The sequence below is a fragment of the Perca fluviatilis genome, chromosome 18, assembly GCF_010015445.1.
Source record: "Perca fluviatilis chromosome 18, GENO_Pfluv_1.0, whole genome shotgun sequence".
Classification (NCBI taxonomy): Eukaryota; Metazoa; Chordata; class Actinopteri; order Perciformes; family Percidae; genus Perca; species Perca fluviatilis.
In genome coordinates this window covers 17,266,122-17,290,079 of record NC_053129.1, presented here as the reverse complement: position 1 = coordinate 17,290,079, position 23,958 = coordinate 17,266,122, and the positions used below count along the sequence as shown (strand labels likewise).

General features: G+C 40.8%; 2 protein-coding genes across 3 annotated transcripts; both read left to right on the top strand.

Moving 5' to 3' along the window:
- Positions 1-2,438: 2,438 nt before the first annotated feature.
- Positions 2,439-20,219, top strand: scml4 (Scm polycomb group protein like 4). 2 transcript variants are annotated; one of them, XM_039781812.1, is made up of 7 exons: positions 2,439-2,815; positions 8,047-8,323; positions 12,418-12,620; positions 13,651-13,780; positions 17,427-17,636; positions 18,013-18,158; positions 18,477-20,219. In XM_039781812.1, exons 2-7 carry the CDS (start codon positions 8,068-8,070, stop codon positions 18,600-18,602), a joined length of 1,071 nt encoding a protein of 356 aa, XP_039637746.1. In that variant the 5' UTR covers positions 2,439-2,815; positions 8,047-8,067; the 3' UTR covers positions 18,603-20,219. The 2 variants fall into 2 exon arrangements, with proteins under 2 accessions (XP_039637746.1, XP_039637745.1); XM_039781811.1 differs by having other exon boundaries at positions 2,442-2,815; positions 17,424-17,636.
- Positions 20,220-20,445: 226 nt separating this feature from the next.
- LOC120547341 (mitoregulin-like) lies at positions 20,446-22,715 on the top strand. The gene is made up of 2 exons (XM_039782915.1): positions 20,446-20,717; positions 22,474-22,715. The coding sequence occupies exon 1, from the start codon at positions 20,544-20,546 to the stop codon at positions 20,712-20,714; it is 171 nt and encodes a 56-aa protein (XP_039638849.1). The 5' UTR covers positions 20,446-20,543; the 3' UTR covers positions 20,715-20,717; positions 22,474-22,715.
- Positions 22,716-23,958: the final 1,243 nt, after the last annotated feature.

Sequence of the window (23,958 nt, the reverse complement as noted above, 5' to 3'; positions counted from 1 at the left end):
TTTTTTCCTTTTACAATTGTAGCACATTCCAGTGTATACTCATTGTCCAAAAAGGCCTTATGAATACAACTGAAATACCACCACATACAAGTCCTTGGGTGCTATGCGCCAGAGGTTCTTGGGAAAGCAGAAAAAAACTTCTTTTGTGTTTTGTAAGTGTTTTTGTTTCTTCATAGTAAACTCTAGCTCCACCAGTCTTGGTATACATATCACTGATCTTGCTACGACAAAGCCTCTAATAAGAAGTTTTGCCCGCTGGAAGAGGATTAGCAATCGTACGTGATGTGATGTGAGCGGCCCTGTGTTAAAGGGATTGGAGTATGAGGTCCCTGACACGCACAGCACTCATGAGCTGGATGAAAGTGTTGCTAACAAGAACCTGTCAAAAGGAACTTTTCGTGTAAGACTAAGCATATTCTGTCCAGCACATTTTCTCTTTGTTCATTAAAGCGGAACAAGCTCAGTTTTGTTAGTGCAACTGCCATTTCAGAAGGAAAGGTTTGTCTGTCTGTGGAATACAGAACAGTTCTGGCCAGCCAAAAGAACCCCCTTTCATTCAAAATGAGTTGTTTCATCTCACTTAAGCTCTAGTTATAACATGCAACACATTGTCTTGTTTTGTTCCAATCTAACCTTGGTTTTTTACATGCGTTAGACTCACGAGTGCAAAAAAAGAAAGAAATCAGAGCTTCCTTGTTTAGCTCTATGGGCTCTTCCTGTATGTTGATGACTTTACAGTGTTTAAAAGAAATGACTAATCTTTTACCATGAATATCTGCTTTCAACAGTTACAAGTTTTCTTTTGCCGTATATACTTGTGTGTCATGTTAGTGTGGGAGAGATAAAGGTATGAATATTTCTGGACACACTCTCCTGACACCACATACACACAAACTCACATGCACGCCACTACTCTCCCGTAATTGTGTTCAAAGCAGGTGTATGTTAACAGGTTATATTGTACTCTTGAGTATTGATCGCTCTGCAATAGAATGTAGCATCAGTGATTGACGCTGTGTGGGGAAAAAAAAAAAAAAAACTGCAGTGAGGTTAAATGCGACACCATCTCTCCCATGACAGACCTTGTCCAGGCGACTGGCCGGCAGGCCGCCTCAGTTTGGACAAACTACCCAATAATGACTATCTATCTGCCACTTTTGTTTACAAAGGAACTGTCATTGTAAATGGAAAAGTATATTATTTGTATTTAAAATCATTTCAAATAAAAACTTTTAAATGAGATGGTGTCATTATTTTCCATATAGACTGTAGGTAGCTAATTACAGAGAGGATGCCTGTCATAGGATTTTCTTTTTTCGGGTATTTTAATGAATTTCAAACCTGTTGAAAACCACAATATCAACTAAAGTGGGTCCTGCATTATTACCTAATACTGGGACCATGGGTGTAGCACAACATTCTGGGCCCTGTAGAAAGGCATTTTCTATGGGCCACTCCCCGCATCCACAGCTATTCATTCTAGCATCTTTTTGGGTCCTCCTCACATGAGGGCCCTGGGTACTCAGTCCCCTTTTTCCCCCCAGTCCGACGCCCCTGATTGGGACCCTGTCAAACTCTAGTCTTAGCATATTAATCATTCTACTTGGAGACAGCAACGGCTATGCAGACCAGTTTCATTTGAACAGGTGTGGGAATTCCCTGACAGTATGGTTTGCAAATTTGGGTTCAGTTCCTCAAGATAGCATGACGTCCGCCACATCCACCCATGCTCTGCAGCGCCACGTTACATCCCGCAACGCCCTGCTGTGATGTTCATATGCACAGAGTAGTAGTCAGGATCCGGTATAGGAGACTGCACTACTCAGTATGACACGATGTGCCCTGCTATGACATGAACTTCCTCGATGACCTTCGAAGTCACTGTTCCATTATCTTTAACGTGACTATTATTTGCTACTGTTCATCACACCCCCAACCGGCCCCGTCAGACACCGCCTACCAAGAGTCTGGGTCTGCCGAGGTTTCTTCCTAAAAGGGAGTTTTTCCTCGCCACTGTCTCAACAGCCACTGCTAATGCTTGCTCTTGAGGGAATTACTGTAATTGTTGGGGTTTTGGAATTTATAGAGTGTGGTCTAGACCTACTCTATCTGTAAAGTGTCACGAGATAACTCTGTTATGATTTGATACTATAAATAAAATTGAATTGAATGATTGAAAGACATCTTAATGCTATTCAAGAGAGGCTAAATCTGTACTTTTTGGCTAATGAAGTGAAACGACAAAGCATATTGTATAGATATGTATAGCCTATAGCTATACCACAACTATTATTATGAGAAACAATAAAAAGCAACGTACCATAAACTCTGGGTTCGACTCAAACACTCCATCTCTATCGAGGAGTTTTTGGGGGGTTATCAAGAGGGGGCTGAACGTCTTCAGATTGAGTGCTCCTATTTCATTTACCGTGCTGTCTCTCCCTCTGCAGGTAAATGAGATGCAGCTTTAAAGCCAGATAGGAAAATTATCCTCAACAACAGACCCGCTAACGAGTCAGTAACACGTTTCCCATCCAACTTGCGCCCTTGAGCACGTTAACGCCTACCAAAAACCTCCGGACAACGTTGGGAAGGTCAAACTGCGGCTTTGCTTCCCCGCCCCGCAGACTCTAGACCAGCCAGCGGTACTCGCTCGCTTCCCTGCCGCATATGCAGGGGTGGAACCCGGACAGACCCAAGCCGAGAGTTCCCCTTGTGTGCCTGCCGCTTCTGCTGCTCCATGCACCGACTCAGCGTCTGTCAGCCTGCTGTGGAGAATTGGATTCCCGTCGTCGAACCGACCCAATCGAGATAGGTAAAGATATGAGACTATATCACAAACACGAACTTAAAGGCATCCTTTATCCTAACATTTTGTAAAATGAAATTGCATAGAACACGTCAATGTAAAATTATTAAACGCAGACTGCAACAAGGTTAAACTCACTTTAGTCCCTATAGAAGTCTCTAGAGAATACCTGACTGCTTGGTGCTTGCATGTCATGATGATATCATACTACTAGGCTACTTTAGACTTATATTTTCCTATAAGAGGACTTATTTAATATACTATCAAATGTCCATTAGACATAAAAAATATATAATAGCCTACTTAAGTTCATTACAGAAAAGTTGATTGCAGAGTGCTGCATGAACTTGATAAATCCTCATTTACCTAAATGCACATGCACATTTTTAAGATAGCAGTGGGCTCACATTGATTATTCTGAATATTCTAACCGTTGACTCCCCCTCAAACCAAAATTAGCTTGAGACCACACTGCCAACCTGCAGTGGTGGTAATGTGTGTGCAATAATGCAAATAGTGTAGCAACAAATTTAACAGATGTCCCTCTTTACTCATCTCACCAGGAACATTTTGGTCTGTGTTTTTGGGGATTTGAAGCCCGGTCAGTGAATTTGAAACATGCACACTGAAATTAAAAGTTTAAGAAATGATTGCACTTTACAGAATGACTGCATTTCCACACAAAGAAACAGTCCATGCAGACAACATGCACACCTTTGCAGACTCTTAATATAAATAAACACATAAATAAACACAGTGGGTGTGTGATTTTTTTGTCATCCATTTTTCTTTTCACATTTCCCGGGATACAAAATGATGGGTGGCAAGAGTTTAGCAGATCTAAAACCAAGGCCATGAGATCAAAGTTATATCATGGACGAAGTTTGTAACCCATCATTTCACCAAGTCCAGCCTGAGCTGTGTTTATGTTTCAGATGGCGCTGCACGTCTGCAGTTGTGGGGTCTAACTGAATGTATTGATTTCATTACTTATTTCTTATAAAGTGCATACTCTTTTGAAAAGACAGGCATTGCAGAGTAGCCAGTTGCTGCAGTTATGGCTCAACCACAGGGAGAGTTTGTTTTGAGCCTCTTTGCAAGGCACTATACACCAATACCAGGACTTAATTGGCAAAAGGGTCCTGTACAAGTATTGTTTTTTTGGGCTTTTCCACCTTTAATTTGACAGGACAGCTAGGTGAGAAAGGGGAGAGAGAGGGTGAAAACATGCAGGAAATCATCAGAGGTCAGATTTGAACCGGGGACCTCAACATCGAGGCATAAACCTCTCAGTATATGTGCACCTGCTCTACCCACTGAGCCAATCAATCAATCTATTAAATCTATTATTTACAAATGTGATATAATAGTAATTGGTTTTTCCTCTGCTTTGCACAAAATTTACAGTTCTCACTTCTGACTAAGAACTATTTATGTAAGTATTAGTATGTAGGTCATTCTAGTAAAGCCATAAAACTGAGTTTCTCCTCCACTCAGGCATTTTCTCCATCACTGCTTAGCTCTTCCACAGCTTTTGGGAATGAACAGCAAGTGTGTGTGTGTGTGTGTGTGTGTGTGTGTGTGTGTGTGTGTGTGTGTGTGTGTGTGTGTGTGTGTGTGTGTGTGTGTGTGTGTGTGTGTGTTCATATTTGATTTCAGCTACACTTCTGGCAGGGCTCCAAGCCACAAGTGTTTTGCTAGAGTGGCAAGACAAAGTAGTTTCCTGCTCTCATGGGACTCAGAGCCTTTAGATAGAAACAGAAGCATTCCCCATTGTATGTGTGTGTGTGTGTGTGTGTGTGTGTGTGTGTGTGTGTGTGTGTGTGTGTGTGTGTGTGTGTGTGTGTGTGTGTGTGTGTGTGTGTGTGTGTGTGTGTGCTGGGTTGCACTCTGTTTCATCAATTCTTAACTTTTTTTATTCTTGTTATTTCACAGTACTACAGATAGAATGTTTGTCTCTGTGTGTGTGTGTGTGTGTGTGTGTGTGTGTGTGTGTGTGTGTGTGTGTGTGTGTGTGTGTGTGTGTGTGTGTGGAAGAACCATCTTCTTTCATGTTTTTCAGGATGACTGTTTGATGTTTCTGATTTCTTTTTTGGTAATATGGAATACCAACCTGACAGTTGGCAGGCTGACAGTTCATCCCTTAAAAAAATGTTTTATCTGCTCTTTAAATGTCCCAGTTTTCCACTGCATGTTCTTTTCTCATATCTCTCTCCTCTGTATATATAGGACAAGTATAAGTTATTTACTACATTCACTGTTTTTAACTGAGTATCTTTTAGTGGGCCTGTACTTTGTGAGTATTTTTTTGCGAGGTCCACCACTGAAGACTGAAATATCTCAACAACTGTAGGATATTTTGTACAACCATCCATGGTCCCCAGGTGATGGATCCTACTGACGTTGAGGATCCCCTGGCTGTTCCTCTAGCGCCACCATGAGGTTGACATTTTTGGTTTTTAGTGAAATATCTCAATAACTGTTGGGTGGATTGCCATAGAAATTGGTACAGACATTCATGGTCACCAGAGGATGAGTCCAATAAACAAATGATACCATAATGACATTATTATCAGCTTCAGCTGTACTTTGTTTACAGCTAATTAGCTAATGTTGGCACCCTAAACTATGATTGGTCGATGTGTTAAATATTATACCTGCTAAATGTCAAAATGTTTGCATTGTCATTGTTAGCATGTTAGCATCCGGATTCATTATCCGACACGGATCTCTGTGTTCGATACAGCTTCCTCCAGTAGCCAACAGTACGAGTCCTGCATGCTGCTGTCATTCTTGCGAAGGCTAAGTAGAGCGTGACAGAGTATATATATCACATAATATTTGATTACAGTTTAGATAAATTCATTTAATTATATGTAATGAATTCCTTCCATTGCTGTCAAATTGTATTTGCTGATAATCCACAAATCTTTGGAAGGAAGCAGAAGAAGCCTTTACTGTATATACGTTTTGTGATGGGACAGAATGCTGTAGCAGTAATGTTGTCTAATGGTACAACCTAAAATCTAACCAAATATGATATACCATTGTACACATTATTTGCTCTAAGACTGATAGTGGTAAAAAAAAAAAAAAAAAGCCCTGGGTAGGACTAACAACCACCAAACAGAAAAAAGATCTGCATGCAAAATGGGGAAATGGGTGATAATGCGAACATTTTCATCAGCTTTTAAACCTTTCACAGTTTCCCTCTTCCCCCTCTTTACCTGCCTTTGTTCCATCCAATACAGGGGAGACTGAAAGCTCAGTTAGTTAAACGTCAATCAGTACACCAGCACCCTGCTGGCCAAATTGCATTTACTTTACAGCACAATAGATGCATTGTCCCCAATACTTTTATCATTAGCAAAGTCATATTCTTTATTTCTTTGACCTCTGAAAACCCACTGGTGTAATTACATAACCGTTTACCCCAATTAATTTTTTTGTGGATTTAAAACTAATTTTTTTTTAAAAAGCTTATATTAGAGCACTTCATCATGAGCAAAGGGTGATAAGTAGAATTCAGATTGATTAAAAAAATGAACTGTGAATACATTCACATTTGACAGCAGGTTTATATACAGTATAGGCCAAAAGTTTGGACACACCTTCTCATTCAATGCGTTTTCTTTATTTTCATGACTATTTACATTGTAGATTCTCACTGAAGGCATCAAAACTATGAATGAACACATGTGGAATTATGTACTTAACAAAAAAGTGTGAAATAACTGAAAACAAGTCTTATAGTCTAGTTTCTTCAAAGTAGCCAACCTTTGCTCTGATTACTGCTTTGCACAATCTTGGCATTCTCTGGATGAGCTTCAAGAGTTAGTCACCTGAAATGGTTTTCCAACAGTCTTGAAGGAGTTCCCAGAGATGCTTTGAGCACTTGTTGGCCCTTTTGCCTTCACTCTGCGGTCCAGCTCACCCCAAACCATCTCGATTGGGTTCAGGTCCGGTGACTATGGAGGCCAGGTCATCTGGCGCAGCACTCCATCACTCTCCTTCTTGGTCAAATAGCCCTTACACAGCCTGGAGGTGTGTTTGGGGTCATTGTCCTGTTGAAAAATAAATGATGGTCCAACTAAATGCAAACCGGATGGGATGGCATGTCGCTGCAGGATGCTGTGGTAGCCATGCTGGTTCAGTATGCCTTCAATTTTGAATAAATCCCCAACAGTGTCACCAGCAAAGCACCCCCACACCATCACACCTCCTCCTCCATGCTTCACGGTGGGAACCAGGCATGTAGAATCCATCCGTTCACCTTTTCTGCGTCGCACAAAGACACAGCGGTTGGAACCAAAGATCTCAAATTTAGACTCATCAGACCAAAGCACAGATTTCCACTGGTCTAATGTCCATTCCTTGTGTTTCTTGGCCTAAACAAATCTCTTCTGCTTGTTGCCTCTCCTTAGCAGTGGCTTCCTAGCAGCTACTTGACCATGAAGGCCTGATTCGCGCAGTCTCCTCTTAACAGTTGTTCTAGAGATGTGTCTGCTGCTAGAACTCTGTGTGGCATTCATCTGGTCTCTAATCTGAGCTGCTGTTAACTTGCGATTTCTGAGGCTGGTGACTCGGATGAACTTATCCTCAGCAGCAGAGGTGACTCTTGGTCTTCCTTTCCTGGGGCGCTCCTCATGTGAGCCAGTTTTGTTGTAGCGCTTGATGGTTTTTGCGACTGCACTTGGGGACACATTCAAAGTTTTCTCAATTTTCCGGACTGACTGACCTTCATTTGTTAAAGTAAGGATGGCCACTCATTTCTCTTTACTTAGCTGATTGGTTCTTGCCATAATATGAATTCTAACAGTAGGGCTGTCGGCTGTGTATCAACCTGACTTCTGCACAACACAACTGATGGTCCCAACCCCATTAATAAGGGAAATAATTCCACTAATTAACCCTGACAAGGCACACCTGTGAAGTGAAAACCATTTCAGGTGACTACCTCATGAAGCTCATTGAGAGAACACCAAGGGTTTGTAGCGCTATCAAAAAAGCAAAGGGTGGCTACTTTGAGGAATCTAAAATATAAGACATGTTTTCAGTTATTTCACAATTTTTTGTTAAGTACATAATTGCATATCTGTTCATTCATAGTTTTGATGCCTTCAGTGAGAATCTACAATGTAAATAGAGAAAACGCATTGAATGAGAAGGTGTGTCCAAACTTTTGGCCTGTACTGTACCTGTGTACAACATTTTACGTGCATTGTTGTTTTCTCCAGTGTGATGTATCTCGCTTTCCCATGGCGGGCTGCGAGGGCATGAGACTGCGAGGCGGCCGGGATTTCAACCCTGACTCCTACCTGGAACTGGCCCATTCTCCTCCCCATCCTGTTGCTTGGTTACCTGGCGTCCTCAGCAAGGGTGTACGCCTTCGTCTGCGTTTGGATCGCCGTGACAACCGGGGGCGGAGCTGCTGGCAGCTGGTGGACTTGGAGGCGGGGTCAGAGCCAGTTGGGCGGAGGCTGAGGAGCCGGGCCCCCGACACCTGCACTCAAAGTAAGAGCTGATTCTTAAAAAATGATTCTCGGCACTTTACTTTGAAGGGGTGATTTGGCCAGACAGCCAGTATCTGCTGGAATGTAATTGGTAGTCTGTTGGTGTTTCAGTTTAACATCAGTGGTGGAAGAAGTCCTCGGATCCTTTACTTAAGTAAAAGTAGGAATAACACAATGTAAAAATACTACATTAAAAATGTGTCTTAGCTAAAAGTATGTAAGAATTATTAGTAAATACTTGTTATGGTGGCCGAATGTCACTGTTATATTATTATAAATTATATTACTGGATCCTTATTAATGACGCATTAAAGTGTGTTGAGTTTTATTTAAAACAATGCATCATATTTGCAAGGTCTTCCTATATTTTGTATATGAAGCTCAAATCTGTAAAATAACTGCATCTGGTAGAAAAAAATGTAGGGGAGTTGAAAATACAGAAATACTTTCCAGTACTTGAAGTAAAAAGTAGTGGAAATGGAAATACTTCTAATACCTAAATAATGAACTGAAGTACAGTACTTGAGTAAATGTATGCAACCACTGTTTAAGAGGAAATAGAGCAAGTCAACTCAAGTAGTCATTTTCAAAAGTGTGCAGTTTATGTGTGTGTGTATGTGTGTGTGTGCGTGTGTGTGTGTGTGTGTGTGTGAGATTGTGAGAAGAGGACATTTAGGTATTCCTGGATGTTATGTATCAAATTCTCTCATTTCCCCCTCTCTCCCTGATCCATAGCTGATGAAAAGAGCAATACTCTCCACCTTCCCTTTCTTTTGGAGTGTGTTGTGTTATGAAGGAGCTCAGTGGAGATAAGGAGGGGCAGTGTGTGTGTGTGTGTGTGTGTGTGTGTGTGTGTGTGTGTGTGCGCGTGTGCATGTGTGTGTGTGTGTGTGAGCGTGCCTTATTTAATACACACATTGTTGTTTATGCGTTTATTTATTCCCACCTTATCACAAGTCTCTGGCACAGAATCCGATTTCACTGTCTGTTACCATGGCGACGCCCTGCCTGAGCTGTAAATAAATTCAGGGGGTTGGTTACATTGATTAGAGAAAACACACACACACACACACTAATCTATGCTAGGCAAGCAGGCGGGGGGTATATAGTTTCTAGTTAAAGTGCGATCATTCTATGCATGCAATTTAGTATGTGTGTGTGTGTGTGTGTTTGTGACACTGTGTTTAGACTGTTTATATGTGTGTAGGTGTGCAGTCTAGTGAGGCATAGTTCACTTCATTGCAGTTTTTCTTCTGCATAAGTGAAAACAGATACAAATCTCCATCCCCTGAAGCTGGTGATTAAGTTATGCTAATCATTGCTGATCATTGCTGCATAACTGTGTCCATAACACATGCCTTCCTCTAACATTCAGCTTCCAAAAAAGAGACAATATCCCTTAGTCGGAAAATGAAATTGGGCGTAGGGGTTCACCGATCTCTTAATTGCTAAATTAGCCATAAAAAAATGAGGCTGCGGCCCCAAATGTATTGTGTTAAGGTGCAAATCTTTCCCCTCGCCTGCAAAAATGGTGTTACTGCCTAATATTGTCAGACGGTATTAATGGGCTTCCCCCGTCATATCCAATTCTTTTTAAGTAAAAGGTGATTATCTGTTCTCTCTCAGTCTGTCTTTGTCTGTAATGTGATGCACTGTAATGGGACAGGGCTGATTGAGGAGGGACATCAGGATTAATCTCACTGTGTAATTACTTTTATGATTTATGGGTCTCTTCCTTCACACACACACACACACACACACACACACACACACACACACACACACACACACACACACACACACACACACACACACACACACACACACACACACACACACGCACGCTCCTACCATCATGGTCAGTGTGTGCCAGCACTCAGTATCTCAGCCTTATTGTCCTGACCTTGCTGTTTATTTTCCCTTTTTTTATTATCATGTACAGTATGGGCCTCAAGTAATGAAATACTGCAGTTTGCCTGGCCTGTCACATTCAGTATTCAAACGCAACCGCTTTGCAGCCAACCCCTGACAAATCTCTTTACACACTGGCAGCGCTTCTGTGTTGGAGCGAGGGCACGCCGGCGTTTGATCCTCCCTGTGAAAGGTTGACCTGATTTTGATTGAGCGTTAAGACCCACCAGTGTAGCTTCTTTGACCACGAATGGGAATCGGCATAGCAACCTGAGTAAATAACTAATCGATATGTGGTGGTGAAGGGGGAAAACCTAAGTTGTACTTTTGTAGACTATAAGAACAAATAATCCCTCTGGAGCCTGCTTTTTCTTTTAATACCTACACCTCAGCTACCTTCTACCTTGCCTTTGGCTGGTCTTTTTTGTTTGTATTTTATTATTTTTTTATTACAGATAAAAACAAAAGCAGCATACACCAGCTGACACAAAGGAAGAAGAAGTCTATAAATGAAATGAAGGCTGTGAGCTTTGCCAGCAATCATTTTTTTATCAGAAAGAAAAGCAGCCGAAGGTGTACCGAGACATTGATCCCTTCACCTTGTAAGCCAGACTGTACCAGAACAGTTCAAGCATTTAGGAGTGATTAAAAGATCTCACATATTAGGATTTTGGTAAAATCTTTGGACATGAGAACATGCTTCCTGCGCAGAAAATGGAATTGTTCTGAAATAATTTGAGGACAGATTACAGTTTGTAACTCGAGCGCTTGGAGCACAAAACACTGCACAGCGTGAATCCCTTGTCACCCGTTCTAAGCTTTTTTTGAAGACCGAAAAGAAAAATCCTGAGCTGCGGCAGCTGTAATTACATTACACTCCACCCCCTACACACAAAACACATCGTTTTGAGCTCAGCACGTCTGCCGGCTGCCGCGGGATGTTAGAGGCGTGTTGCCATGACAACTGAAAGGGGACACAGAGGAAGGGGGTTAGGGTAGAAGGAAAGTAGAGGAGGGGGTTGTTTCAGAGGAAGGTGGTTGAAGATTGAGGAAGAGAGAGAGAGAGCCCCACACAGAGTTGCCGGCGTCCTGACAGTGTGTTGCAGCAGAGAATAGTAGAGACAGGCTGTGGGAGATCCTTCAGGGGATTATTCAGAAACCTGCTGCTGCAGAGGAGCATCTCACAGACAGCGATTACCAGACGGCTGTGTGCATGGTAAGCAATGATCATATTGTGCTAATTTTGAAGCTTTTTTCGTGTGATTTGGTCTGAGAGGCATCATGCAAATTCACGTGCTCTGTCGGTCTCTGTTCCTGTTTTTCCTCAATGACAAACACTTTGTCATCACAAGAAGAGGATTTTATTCTCTAACATCTCTCTGCATTGAAATCCAGTCAGTTCTGCATAATATTATTTAGCCATTAGAAACAGAAGACTAATAGGCATATGCCGGCTAATTAGTAGAACATCAGCCTCTGTAAAAAGCACAATCAGCACAGAGCGACTTAGCTTCAGTTTAAAAGGCCATCTCTGGTAAGGGATTGTGTGGCATGAATGAAATGATGGCGAAAGGGATGTATTGTGAAAGTCATAACCATGTGAATTAATGATACCAAGACAAACACTTGAAACCACTGCCGTGTGTGTGTGTGTGTGTGTGTGTGTGTGTGTGTGTGTGTGTGTGTGAGGCTTTGTCTGTGCAGTAATGATATTTATTGCAATCTTTGCAGTTGGAGAGGGGGAGGGGTGTGATGGAGTACAAAGCTCTATGTGGCTTTGTTTCTGCTATTTCCTATAGTGTGTGTGTGTGTGTGTGTGTGTGTGTGTGTGTGTGTGTGTGTGTGTGTGTGTGTGTGTGTGTGTGTGTGTGTGTGTGTGTTGTGTGTGTGTGTGGAACGGGGGTAGTCTCACGAGCGTTTGTGTGTGTGTGTGTGTGTGTGTGTGTGTGTGTGTGTGTGTGTGTGTGTGTGTGTGTGTGTGTGTGTGGACGGGGTAGTCTCACGACGTGTGTGTGTTTGTTTGTGTGTGTGTGTGTGTGTGTGTGTGTGTGTGTGGACGGGGTAGTCTCACATGTACATAAGTTTCCGTTCCAGTTTGGAGCTGAGGCAGTGGTGGGTGCAGTTTAAAGCTGACACTTCCTGTTACTTTGAAATTGCATTTAATAATCTCTCTATCTCTCTCAGGTCTGATGAATACCTTGTCCGCCGGCTCAGAGATGCAGACTCCAGCTCTCTGCCCCCAGTTCATAGCGGGGCCCCAGGGTAAGGTACCTGGCAGGAAGAGGGGACGGCCTCCTATCCGTAAGCTGGAGTTCCAGAGTCACTATGTTGAGCCTCTGTCGCCTCTCAAGGTCCCGAAGAAGAGAGGCAGGAAACCCGGCTTTAAGGTCAGTTAGGCAGTCATCATTATATTTATTTATAATTCTTTGCATCAATGCCATATTTTAAAGCTACACTCTCAAGTTTTCTTGAAAAACAAATGTTATTTTCACATTCAATTTCTCATTGAACGGTAGTTTGTGTTTCCTGGTGGCTGAACAAATGTGTTGAAAGCATTTCCTTCCTCAAGAAATATTTTTGCATAACACAATTTATAAATATATAAAAAACCTGCATTGTTTACATCCACATTTGCATAGCTAGCAGTCTTCTTCTGTGCCTTTAGCTGGTGCTTTGCTAGGTTTGATGTCACGATACCCCCTCCAACTGTCAATGAAAACTGTCAGTAGAAATACAGTGTGAATGTCACATCAATGTTAGTACTGGTTTTATTTTTGTCATTAATAATGGTATTGATATTGGCACTGGTATTGTTATTGGTAGTTTTAGCGGGATTTCTTTAGATCATTTTCCACTATTTTGCCTTTATTGATCAGCCTACAGTGTAGACATAAACAGCAAGCATTGGGAGGGAGAGGGTATGGTATGCAACACACGTCCTAAGCCAGAAATGAATCGGGTACGTTTGGACGTTGGTATGCGTCCTAACCATTATATTATGGCATTGATATTATTATTGGTATGGTGCTGATATATTTAGTGGTAGTAGCCTACTGTTAGTAATGTTATAGGTTTGAGTGGTGCCAGTGCCTTCTCAGTCCCCTGACCTTTCATCTAGTGCCACCTATGGGTCAAAATGTACACCCTTTTAACACTTAAGTGGATGAATATTTCTAAAACTGATGATATTCTCATTAGCGTCAGCAATATTTGCTACCACAGCACACTGTGGCGCTTTTTTTGCCCGAGTAGCAGTAAGGATCTAAGAATTTTCACAGATCCAACAATTGTTGTTTTCTGATGTGTTTCGAGAATCATTCATCATTAAATAATGTGCATATGTGTACGTGTGTGTGTGTGTGTGTGTGTGTGTGTGTGTGTGTGTGTGTGTGTGTGTGTGTGTGTGTGTGCCTGTAGCTGAAGCCCAGGATGGTGATGTCCCCACTAGCTAACTCTCCTCCCAGCAGCACACCGGAGCCTGAGATGGGCTCCATCCCACAGGATGCTGCTATTGTCCCCCACTCTGCCACACCTCAAGTGCTAACAGGTAACACCACCACATACATCTTAACCTTCATAAGTTTTTCTATCCAGCAGTGGTGTAGTCTACGTGATACGCACTAAGAAAGCACCAGGATTTACATATACCCACTTAAAAATGCCCAATGACACGCAACAACACACTTTCCATTATATTTTTTATATAATTTGAATTGTCATCTGTGTTTTTCTTCTTCACATAGGCTAAATAAAGGTATTTTCACCATAAATTGGTGCATAAAAGTGTATCCGAATACAGGAAATGAAGTCGTTGATGCTCAAAACTTCCCTGGGGGAGGACACCCAGACCCCCCCACTATGATATGCCCCCCACCCCCCACTATGATATGCCCCCCTCACCCACCCAAAAGGCAGAATCTGGCCAATATACAGTACAGTATGCCTACTACAATACATTAGACTACACCACTGCAGCTATCCAGTAACATGCTCATAAACAATAATGTGTCTGTACTAAATAAAATCCTAATCAGGACATTTAATGGTAAGAAGCAAGCGGGTTGATTCAAGTTCTGAGGTCTGATGATGTTTTTAGGCCTTGAGACCTGGATCTATTCAGTATGAGGATGGGGTTCCTAATATTTGAACACGTATTATACACTCACAGCTTAATTTGATGGTGTGTTTGTGATATGAAATGCGCCCTCCCTTCCTCTCTTTTATTTTTGTATCTTATCTTTTTCATCTGTCTGCTACCCTGCTCTGACTGCGACTTAAATTCAGTGCTAAAATGCACGCCTGTCAGTGTGGTGTCTTTCTTCTTTGTTCTCTAAAATACACAGATGACTTGTTCTCTGTGACGAGATATGCTTTTGGATGTAAAACATCCAAAAGCATATGGATGTAAAACATTACACTCTTGTGCATGTCTGCTTGTTGAATCAAAGACAAACATAGTAAACCCATAGATGGGTTTACTATGTTTACGTAATGTACATTCAAATGAGAAATACATGCCTTCAAACACAACCCAAACATGTCATTTCTTATTCCCTTTCAATCTTCTCACCAAGCTTTGCTTTCCTGCTTTTGCTCTGGAGACATTTTTAATTCTTTCACAAAATTAAAATACACAGCGATTCTTTCTGTCTCGCTTTCATTTTTTTCTCTCCTTTTTTCCCTCTCGGTCTGTCCTGCTCTGAATAAGGAAATATTTAAAGACTGCCTTTAGTGTATTTGAGGTGGGAATGGGAATCTCATGTGTCAAGGACCAGCAGTTTTCTCTTTGCTCTTGCAAATCGTAAAAGGTGTTTGATGTCAGACTGTAGACATTCAAAAACACACACACACACACACACACACACACACACACACACACACACACACACACACACACACACACACACACACACACACACACACACACATTTCATGGTGTTTTTTGGGATACTGTCTAAGCAATGTACGCTCCCTTTCAAATACTGATAATTTTGTCACTTTTAAGGTTAATTTATTAAAAAACATACCATTTTATTATCTTTTATAATATTTACAGGGTTCATTTAACAATATTTCAGATGTTTGGATGGAAATTTTAAGCATTTACTGTAGGCTATGAAGGCAGTTCTGCACCTTGTGTGTGTCTGGTGTGTGTCAATATATAAGCTTCCAAACTCACATGCGCAGATCCTATCACATAATAGATTTTTCAGAATACAATAAAGTACGTTTGACCTTTGTGTGAGCACAAAGTAGAGGCAATTCAAAATGATCTCAGTGGAGCATTTCCATTTTATAAATCTCTCATCAAGTGAATTCATAACTGCCCATCCCTAGCATAACCAGCAGGCATCTACATTATTGACGATCTGAAAAACGGTTGGCACAAAGGGAGCAGATTCAGAGGAATTACTGACTACCTTTCAGCCGTTTTACATCCATACAGTTACAGGCTGAAGGAGCTTCAACACATCTTAGCTGTGTATTCATTTAACTCAGTAGTTAAAAGACATGAAAAATGTATCTGCTGTTTAATGCAGCGCATAGTCTGCAGATGTTATATTGATCTGAGCACAAAGTAAAACCCTTTGACGTTGATATATTTAACACGATGAATGACGACGTATCCTTGCTGACAGACAAAAAAAGACAACATTTCCCAGATGGGCTAGGCTTTAAAGGTCCAGTGTGTAACGTTTGTAGTTGTTCATTATCAAAATCAGTGTTGCATGTTCACAAACTTGTCCTTTTTCATGAATATTTACCATCACCATCAATTCCAAGAATTCCTATTGGCTTGAAATTTTAAATTCAATTAAATTTTTATTTATGGTATCAAATCATAACAAGAGTTATCTCAGGACACTTTACAGATAGAGTAGGTCTAGACCACACTCTATAATTTACAAAGACCCAACAATTCCAGTAATTCCCCCAAGAGCAAGCATTTAGTGCGACAGTGGCGAGGAAAAACTCCCTTTTAGGGAGAAACCTCGGACAGACCCAGGCTCTTGGTAGGCGGTGTCTGACGGTGCCGGGTTAGGGGCGTGATGAACAATAATTCATCAATTTTACATTTGCATTTGCATGAACTGGGGTAGACGCATTGACATATATATAATGGACCAATAGATCCCGTTGCTCTGGACGGAGACTAGTGAAGGCTATTAGAAGCACTTTTGCGGTGATCCCTTGCTTTACTGCGCAGCCTCCAACTGACGGAGACAACGTAAATGTGACGTGAGCAACGTGTCTGAAAGTTGTAAGTCTTCTGGTAGCTGTGCCAAGAGAAATCTCAATCATTCCCAATCTTACAGAGACGGAGAGTGTAGGTATATGTAAGGAGATAACATAAGCACAGGCTAATTATTGCTAACTAACATGCTAGTTAACATTAGCAATTAAACCTAAACAGCTAATGTAAGTCGAAACTGCCTGCAAGCTTCTCCTGTACTATACGGTAATTCCTCTACTGTGCGACAGTAAGTCACTTGGTTATGACACAATCGTTAGCCTATTTTTACAAAAATGTCTGCTACGGAGCCATAACGTGAGGTACAAGGTAATGGAGCCTTTTATACATTATCGTGTTTCTTTAGAACTAAACAATGGACAAATAGAGTCTTTAAACGCTTCAGATGTAAAGTTATTCGCAGTCAAGTGACGTAAAAAAAAAAAAGGTGGTCAGTGGAATGCTAACAGGAGGTGATACCTTTGTAGCAACAAAATGGCGCCATCGGAGGTTCGAGTTCTGAAGCGAAGCTTACCCCCTTGGGTAGACGCTCCATATTCACGCACCATCTTGAAATACGTTAGCCGGTAAGGGACATACAGGACATACTGCTCCGCCTTTTGCGTTTTCGCTGTCACATGATAAACTCACAGGTGCTGCTAATGCTGCTAATGGGTATCGTAGCTTCCCGGGCCCCGGCAAGTTTAAAGAAGGAAACATGGAGAACCACACGTATTCAAAATCCAAATTTCAGTAACAGGAGTCTTCTTCTTCGCCCAGAAAAAGAAAAAGGATATTGAAAAGAGCAAGAGACTGGCGTCATCAGAAAAAAAGCGTGAAGGCTACCGTAGCTGTAATGAGTTGAAGAGTTGATTGCGATATATGATCTCAACCCTATGGGAGAAATTCCCACACATTGGACCTTTAGTGATGCCACTTCCTGTCGTTCCTCCTCCAGCAGAGACGTCGATGCCTGAAGATTTCTTATGTGACCCACCAGTGGACTCCAAGCGCTACGCTGTAGATCCTAGTGACTCTGCCTTCAATGTCATGACATCACAGTACCCACCGAAGCATTCTTACGGTTACCGTGGCAGCAGTTGCTCTACCCCAATGGGCTTGTGCAGACAAGCATCGAGCCCAGGAAGCTTCCAGGAAGTAAACAGGAATGGTGAGGCTGTGTTTTGCAATTTTGCTTTAGAAGTATATTTTGCTTTCGTTTACATCTTTTAAACACCTATGACTTTTTTATGACACTTTTATGACATATTTCATGTCTTTATTACATACTATACTACGAATTTGTATGACTTTTTATGATATACTATACTATGACTTTTTATGTGATGTTTTTACAGCATACTATAATTATGAAATTTCTAACGCATACTATGGCATTTTTTGTGACAATGCTGTGGAACTTATGTCTTGTCAGGTGACATATAGGACTGTCAGTATTTTGTTTATTTGTTTTTTGGCTTAATTGGATCCCCATTATGTTGAGCATTTGAGCATCTTCCCTCCACCTGTTCCCCTGTGTTACCTAGCATACAGTCCGATGCCAGACTCTGGAGAGTGCAAGCGTCCTGCTGGTAAGGACCCATCTAGCTGGGGTGTTGAGGAGGTTGTTTGGTTTATCAAAGATGCTGACCCCCAAGCCCTGGGTCCCCACGCTGACACATTCAGGAAGCATGTGAGTCCAGACCACTTTATATAGCAGCCCATGGCCATCGACTTATGCTGAAATACTAAATGTATTGGAATAGAGCTTTATATCCTAGCATGCTGTTAGGCAGGGAACCTCTTGCAAGAGGTAAGATATACTTTTACTTAAAAACCTGTTATTAAACAACTGTAGCTTTATTCACCCATCACCCAGTTCTCTGTGGTCCTGAATATAAATCAGCAGATGTGTAAACTAATATTTAATGTTATTAGCTTTTCTTCTCATAGCTACAAGGCTCAGAAACAGCCTGAGCGCTAGTCACACTGTGTCTCTGATTTGTTTCAGGAGATAGATGGAGATGCTCTGCTCTTGCTGAAAAGTGAGATGATGATGAAGTATCTGGGACTAAAGCTGGGACCTGCGCTCAAACTCTGTTACCACATCGAGAGGCTTAAACAAAATCGGTTGTGATTTGCTGCGGAGGAGCCAAACCCCTGATCACACTGCTGATTCTCTCATCTGTTCTCAACCATCAGCAATACATCATGAACACTTTTGGATCCTAATTTTGTTGACAAATTGGACATGTTGACTGTACATATTAAGACTATTTGCAGCTGAAGCAATTATTTCATTTCCATCATTGTTTACCAGGTATCTGAATGGCTTGAGATTGTTCGGTTCCACAAAGATGGCAGCTACTGTATAATGAAAGTGACCTGTCCACTCTTCAGTCTGCATCTGACTCTCAACAGCATGAATATGTGTAGATCAATATCATGGACAGGGTGCCAACGCCTCTGAAGACCTACAGACAGGGAACTTACCAAACTTGTTCAGTGCTTTACCTCAATATCATATTTAAATTTAAAAGAGTCTTTGGGTTAAGGCACAATGCTGCTGCAGTTTCAAAATAATAGTTTTGTTAGTTTTGCTGTAAACTGATGATAATGTTGACCCAGGTATCACTTCTCCTAGACACAAACTATAACTAATAACCAAACTCTCAAACTCTTCAGTAAGTATTGAAATATTTAGATTTTTGTTTTTAGAAATATTAAAACATAAAAAACTGCTTTAGAAACAAGTGATGTATCTCACACTCAAGAAAAGTGAAAGAAACATGAAGATTTTTACCACAAACCACAGCACAGCACAATAGTGAAGCGAGGTGCATGTAATCATGCAGCCCTCATAGCGACAGGAAGGAAAGGAGACAAAGACACTGTTTCTTTTACCATGTTCTCATGAATTGTGGTACACTGGAGTGGTGTAAGAGAAAGCAAAATGTAGCAAACTCATACAGTACAACTTGGTGCTCACTGAAACCGTTACTGCCACTACAACGCTTAACAATTGAATCACTCTCCTACACTTCCTTACTATCTCCAGATAGTGTGACCTCCAGATAACACAGAGATGACATTCTTCTCATGCAATACCTCTTCAGTCATTTTGAATATAAATTCCTCTGTTTTGTTATGTCAAATGATAAAGCAGTATTTCATTTCCAAACTGTAAAAAAGTATTACTATTAAGTAAACTGCCTTGAGCATTAATAATAAAAGTTTTGGCAGCCACCATATACAGTTTTGTCATATGAAACTTGTATACACATTAATGATCAGTCATGTGCAGTATATGACAAACTTGTACAACTTGTGGTTTATTACAATGCTTTATATCTTACTGTACAGTAGGCCTACTTGTTACTCACTTTGATCTTTTGTGTTCTTTGTGTTTCGCTTAAATTTGTTAACGTCAGTGTGCCACAGCATGTATGTCTATGTATGAATTATGTATTTCATGACTGTCTTGAGCCCGAGGGAGCGACAGTATGGGCTGCATCTACCTTTCATATTTTATTTTCCAATGTACAATGTACTTTTCCAACCTGATAACTTGATGCCAGTGAGTTGCAGGAAATGAGACAATTGTGTTGCACATGAGCTGTTTACCCAAATTAGAATTTTCCAAATGTTTTCCACAAATCAATTTTGACTTCCTAATGACCTTCCTTTTCTTTTCTATACAATGTTTTTTAAACCATACTTTTTCCAGAGAAAATAAACCTTCTTGTTCAATGAAGTCTGACTTATTATTATTATTATTATTATTATTATTATTATTATTATTATTGGTAGTAATATAATCTATGTGTTTCACTGTCAAAATATATACATCAATACATTTTTATTTATTTTGACCATAGACTGTAAAAATAAGATTTTACTTTAACACTGGACAAGAACATAAATTGAGAGGGCTTTCGGACCTTTATTTTGAAAAGTGCGAGATTAACGTCGCTGCTGTTGTATCGCGTGAATAGTAAGCAATTCACTTCCTGTATGTGAATGTGTTGATTTTCATGCGACTTACACAAATGTGTGCATCTGTCAGCCAGAGGTGAACATGGCTGAAGTCTCGGAGAGGACGCTACAAGTCGCCGTCGTGGTTTCTTTTGCTGCCGGCTTTGTAGCGGGGTGGCAGGCTAACAGAATGAGGAGAAAGTTTCTGGACTGGAGGAAGAAACGGCTGCAAGATAAACTGTCAGAAACTCAGAAGAAGCTGGATTTGGCTTGAATGGTAACGTGGAATGTGCCTTGCTACACTGGGTGTCATACTTAACGTTAGGCCTGCGACTAGCTACTTGACTAGTCTGCCTCTAAATTGGCAGGGAAACAAACATAACGTTAGATATTGGTCAGAAAGTCGTCATCTGAATGTAGATTTCGACCAAGCTGAATGTGACTATATGTAACTTTTAAATCTTTCTGAAACTGTGTATTGTTCATCTGATGATCATAAATGACCTGTAACAGTAAACGAGACTAGTTTTATGTAGTTTTTATCAGGGGCGTAGCACAACATTCTGGGCCCTGTAGAAAGGCATTTTCTGTGGGCCCCTCCCCGCATCCACAGCTATTCGTTCTAGCATATTTTTGGGCCCTTCTCACATGAGGGCCCTGGGTACTCAGTCCCCCCCCCCCAGTCCGACGCCCATAGTTTTTATTAATACCTTTTCCCGGTCCGATTTTCACAAAATGATTTGAAGCAGGTAAACGGCGCTACAGAGCACACAATGTGATGACTCACAGAATTCGGCATAGCACCTGAAAAGCCTGTGTTATACATGCAGGTAAAAGGTAGCAGTAGATTTCTTTTATATAGGCCTAATTAGGGTTGGGTGGTAATACGGTATACCGCTGGGGCTTAATAATAGCAACAATAACTATATCAGTTTCAAAATGCAATGCACTTCTATAGGAGACAAGGATTAAATATTAAATATAATTTATGTAATTATGTGGTGTTGTCATCACGTGACAGTGTGGAGGAGAAAGTCGTTTTTTTGTAAGTTGTTATATTATTATTGTTTCAGTATTAGTGTTTGGTATTCAGTTTCTGAACGGTGCACAAGCCAACAGTTTGGTGACGCAGTGTGAGCCTTACGTCATCATTTTTAATTAGTCACGGTAATACCGTATACCGCGGTAAAATAGGGAGGAGGAGGTTTGACGGTACCAACATTTGGATACCTAGGCCTAGATATACTAGGCCTAATTGTATTTTAGTTTTTATTTTAGAAGTTATCTGCTGTAGTTATGGCTGATAGCCTACTGGGGCAGGACATCGCAGAATAAAAGGAAATAAACGAAGAACGACTAAAAGCTAAAAGGGAAAGTGAAAGATGACTGGCGAAACCCGAGTCGGTCGGGCTTTCAACAGATGGAGACAATAACGAGATTGAAAATGATTCAAAACCGACCCCGAATTGGCCCTTAGGTATGTAATATGTCTATTTAATTCATAAAATAACTTTAGATTGCACGATGTTGTTGTACGTCAGTAGCCGACATTAAATTAAGCCCCCCTTCCATTTCGCGCGGACATTTTATTCCTTTTAGTCCGTGTTTGTGATGGCCTTCTATTTTCTTTTCCTTTTCATTTGTCCCCCTGTACCTGTGTAAAGCGTCCTTGGGTTTCATGAAATGCGCTATATAAATCCAAGCTATTATTACATTGAACACCACCGCTTTAGTCCAAAGGGGCCGCTGGAATCAACACAAACTGAAAGTTATAAATAGCCACTGTTTCTTCTGCATACCGAGGGCCAATTATGTAAGACAACCTGTTGCCTAATTTAGTCTAACTATTGTCTTAGTCATCAAGGGTTAAAAAGTTTGACTTGTCTTTGGGATCATGGTGCTTCAGCTCTCAACATATACGTACATCCATGCTCTCAGCCGTTGCATTGTTTTTTAATTCTACCAGTATTTACTCCTGTCATTATTTCCATGGTGAACAGTGTCTAATGATTGTTGTATTCTTTATTTGCCAGGTCTGGGGTTGTCTGGTCTTCTCTGTGAAGCTGCTGGATCCTGGATGTGCTACACGTCTGTCACTGTGGAAAAGAGACCTCAAAATGACCTACCTGTGTTCTGCACTACCCACATTTTCTTATCACACCTTTTTAAATTAAGACTGGACTTGACATATAGTATGGTCTATGGAAATACAATCACCTACAAACAGCAGCTTCTTTTCTCCCCTCAGACAGTCTGGCTATTCTGGGATAGTGGGGGGAAAAAAAACACTCTGGCTGGCTTGTTATTTTTTTCTTCAAACCAATCAACTATCCTGGACTGCGCTAACTAAGCCCCTGATGCAGCGACCGTGCCCTTGCAAAATAGATAGGGGCTTTATGCCAGCAAAGTACATCTGGTAAGCCAGACTACTCAAGACACTAACAGGGAAGAAATTTGGGATCTGGTTTTAGTGGTTTTCCTTTCCAGCATGTCTCAGTTTCTATCTGTTTCATATCTGGTCAAATAAATTATTGTGTTTTTCATGTTTCTCTAACTATGCTGTTGTTTATTTGGAAAGCTGGTATTCACATTGAGTTTACAGCTTTCAGGGATAATGGTTCTCATTTTTGGGGCTTTTGTCACTGTTGCATTTCCTAAAACATACTGCCACGTCATCATCGTAATTGACACACATTTGAGGTGAGTCAGCGGTGACGTGGCCAAAAGAGCTTTTAATGTATAAAATCCTTTGAATAAAATTCATTTCCCGAACTGGTAGTGGTGGTAGTTAAATTACTTAAATATCTTGACATTTGGCCTCAAACATGTCAGCACCTTGCATTTTTGCTCTCCCAACATTAGTGTATGAATAATCAATGCAGTCTATTTACCCCCCCCCCCACCCCCCAACAAGTCTTGGTTACATATCAGTGTGCCAATTAAATTTAGATATTAATATTATAAGCTCAATTTAATAACGTCAGACTTGAGTTTTGCTCTGAGTTGTGGTGCCATCTGCTGGATGAAAGTGAGAGTCACAACTTAGACAAGCGGTGTAGACAGCAAATATTACACATGGCACAGGATTTGTATTATTTTTGTGATTTAAAAAAAAAAGGAAATGTTTATACACATTACCCGTTATGCCTGTAATTTGAGAATGTTCAAAGGTGAAAAGCTGCAGTACATTTTAAAATAAAAAAATCCTTGTACCTATGATGCATCCATCATCCTAATAAATGATATATACTTTTGACAAACTAATGCTAACTCAAGGTCCACTTTTCCTTTTTTATTTGCCTTGCTTTTAGTAGCTTTCAACTTGATCTAACCCCATCTGCTGATGAAGGCTGTAAGATGCTGTTGCTGATCATTTTGTCAAATTACGGTTTACAATGTGAAAGATGAATGTTCCCGCTCAATATTAGTTTTATTTGAACCTAATATATACTTGTTCATTCATTACATTCCTATTTATATAGTAGATGTTTATTCACATGGTTTTTAACAGCTTAATC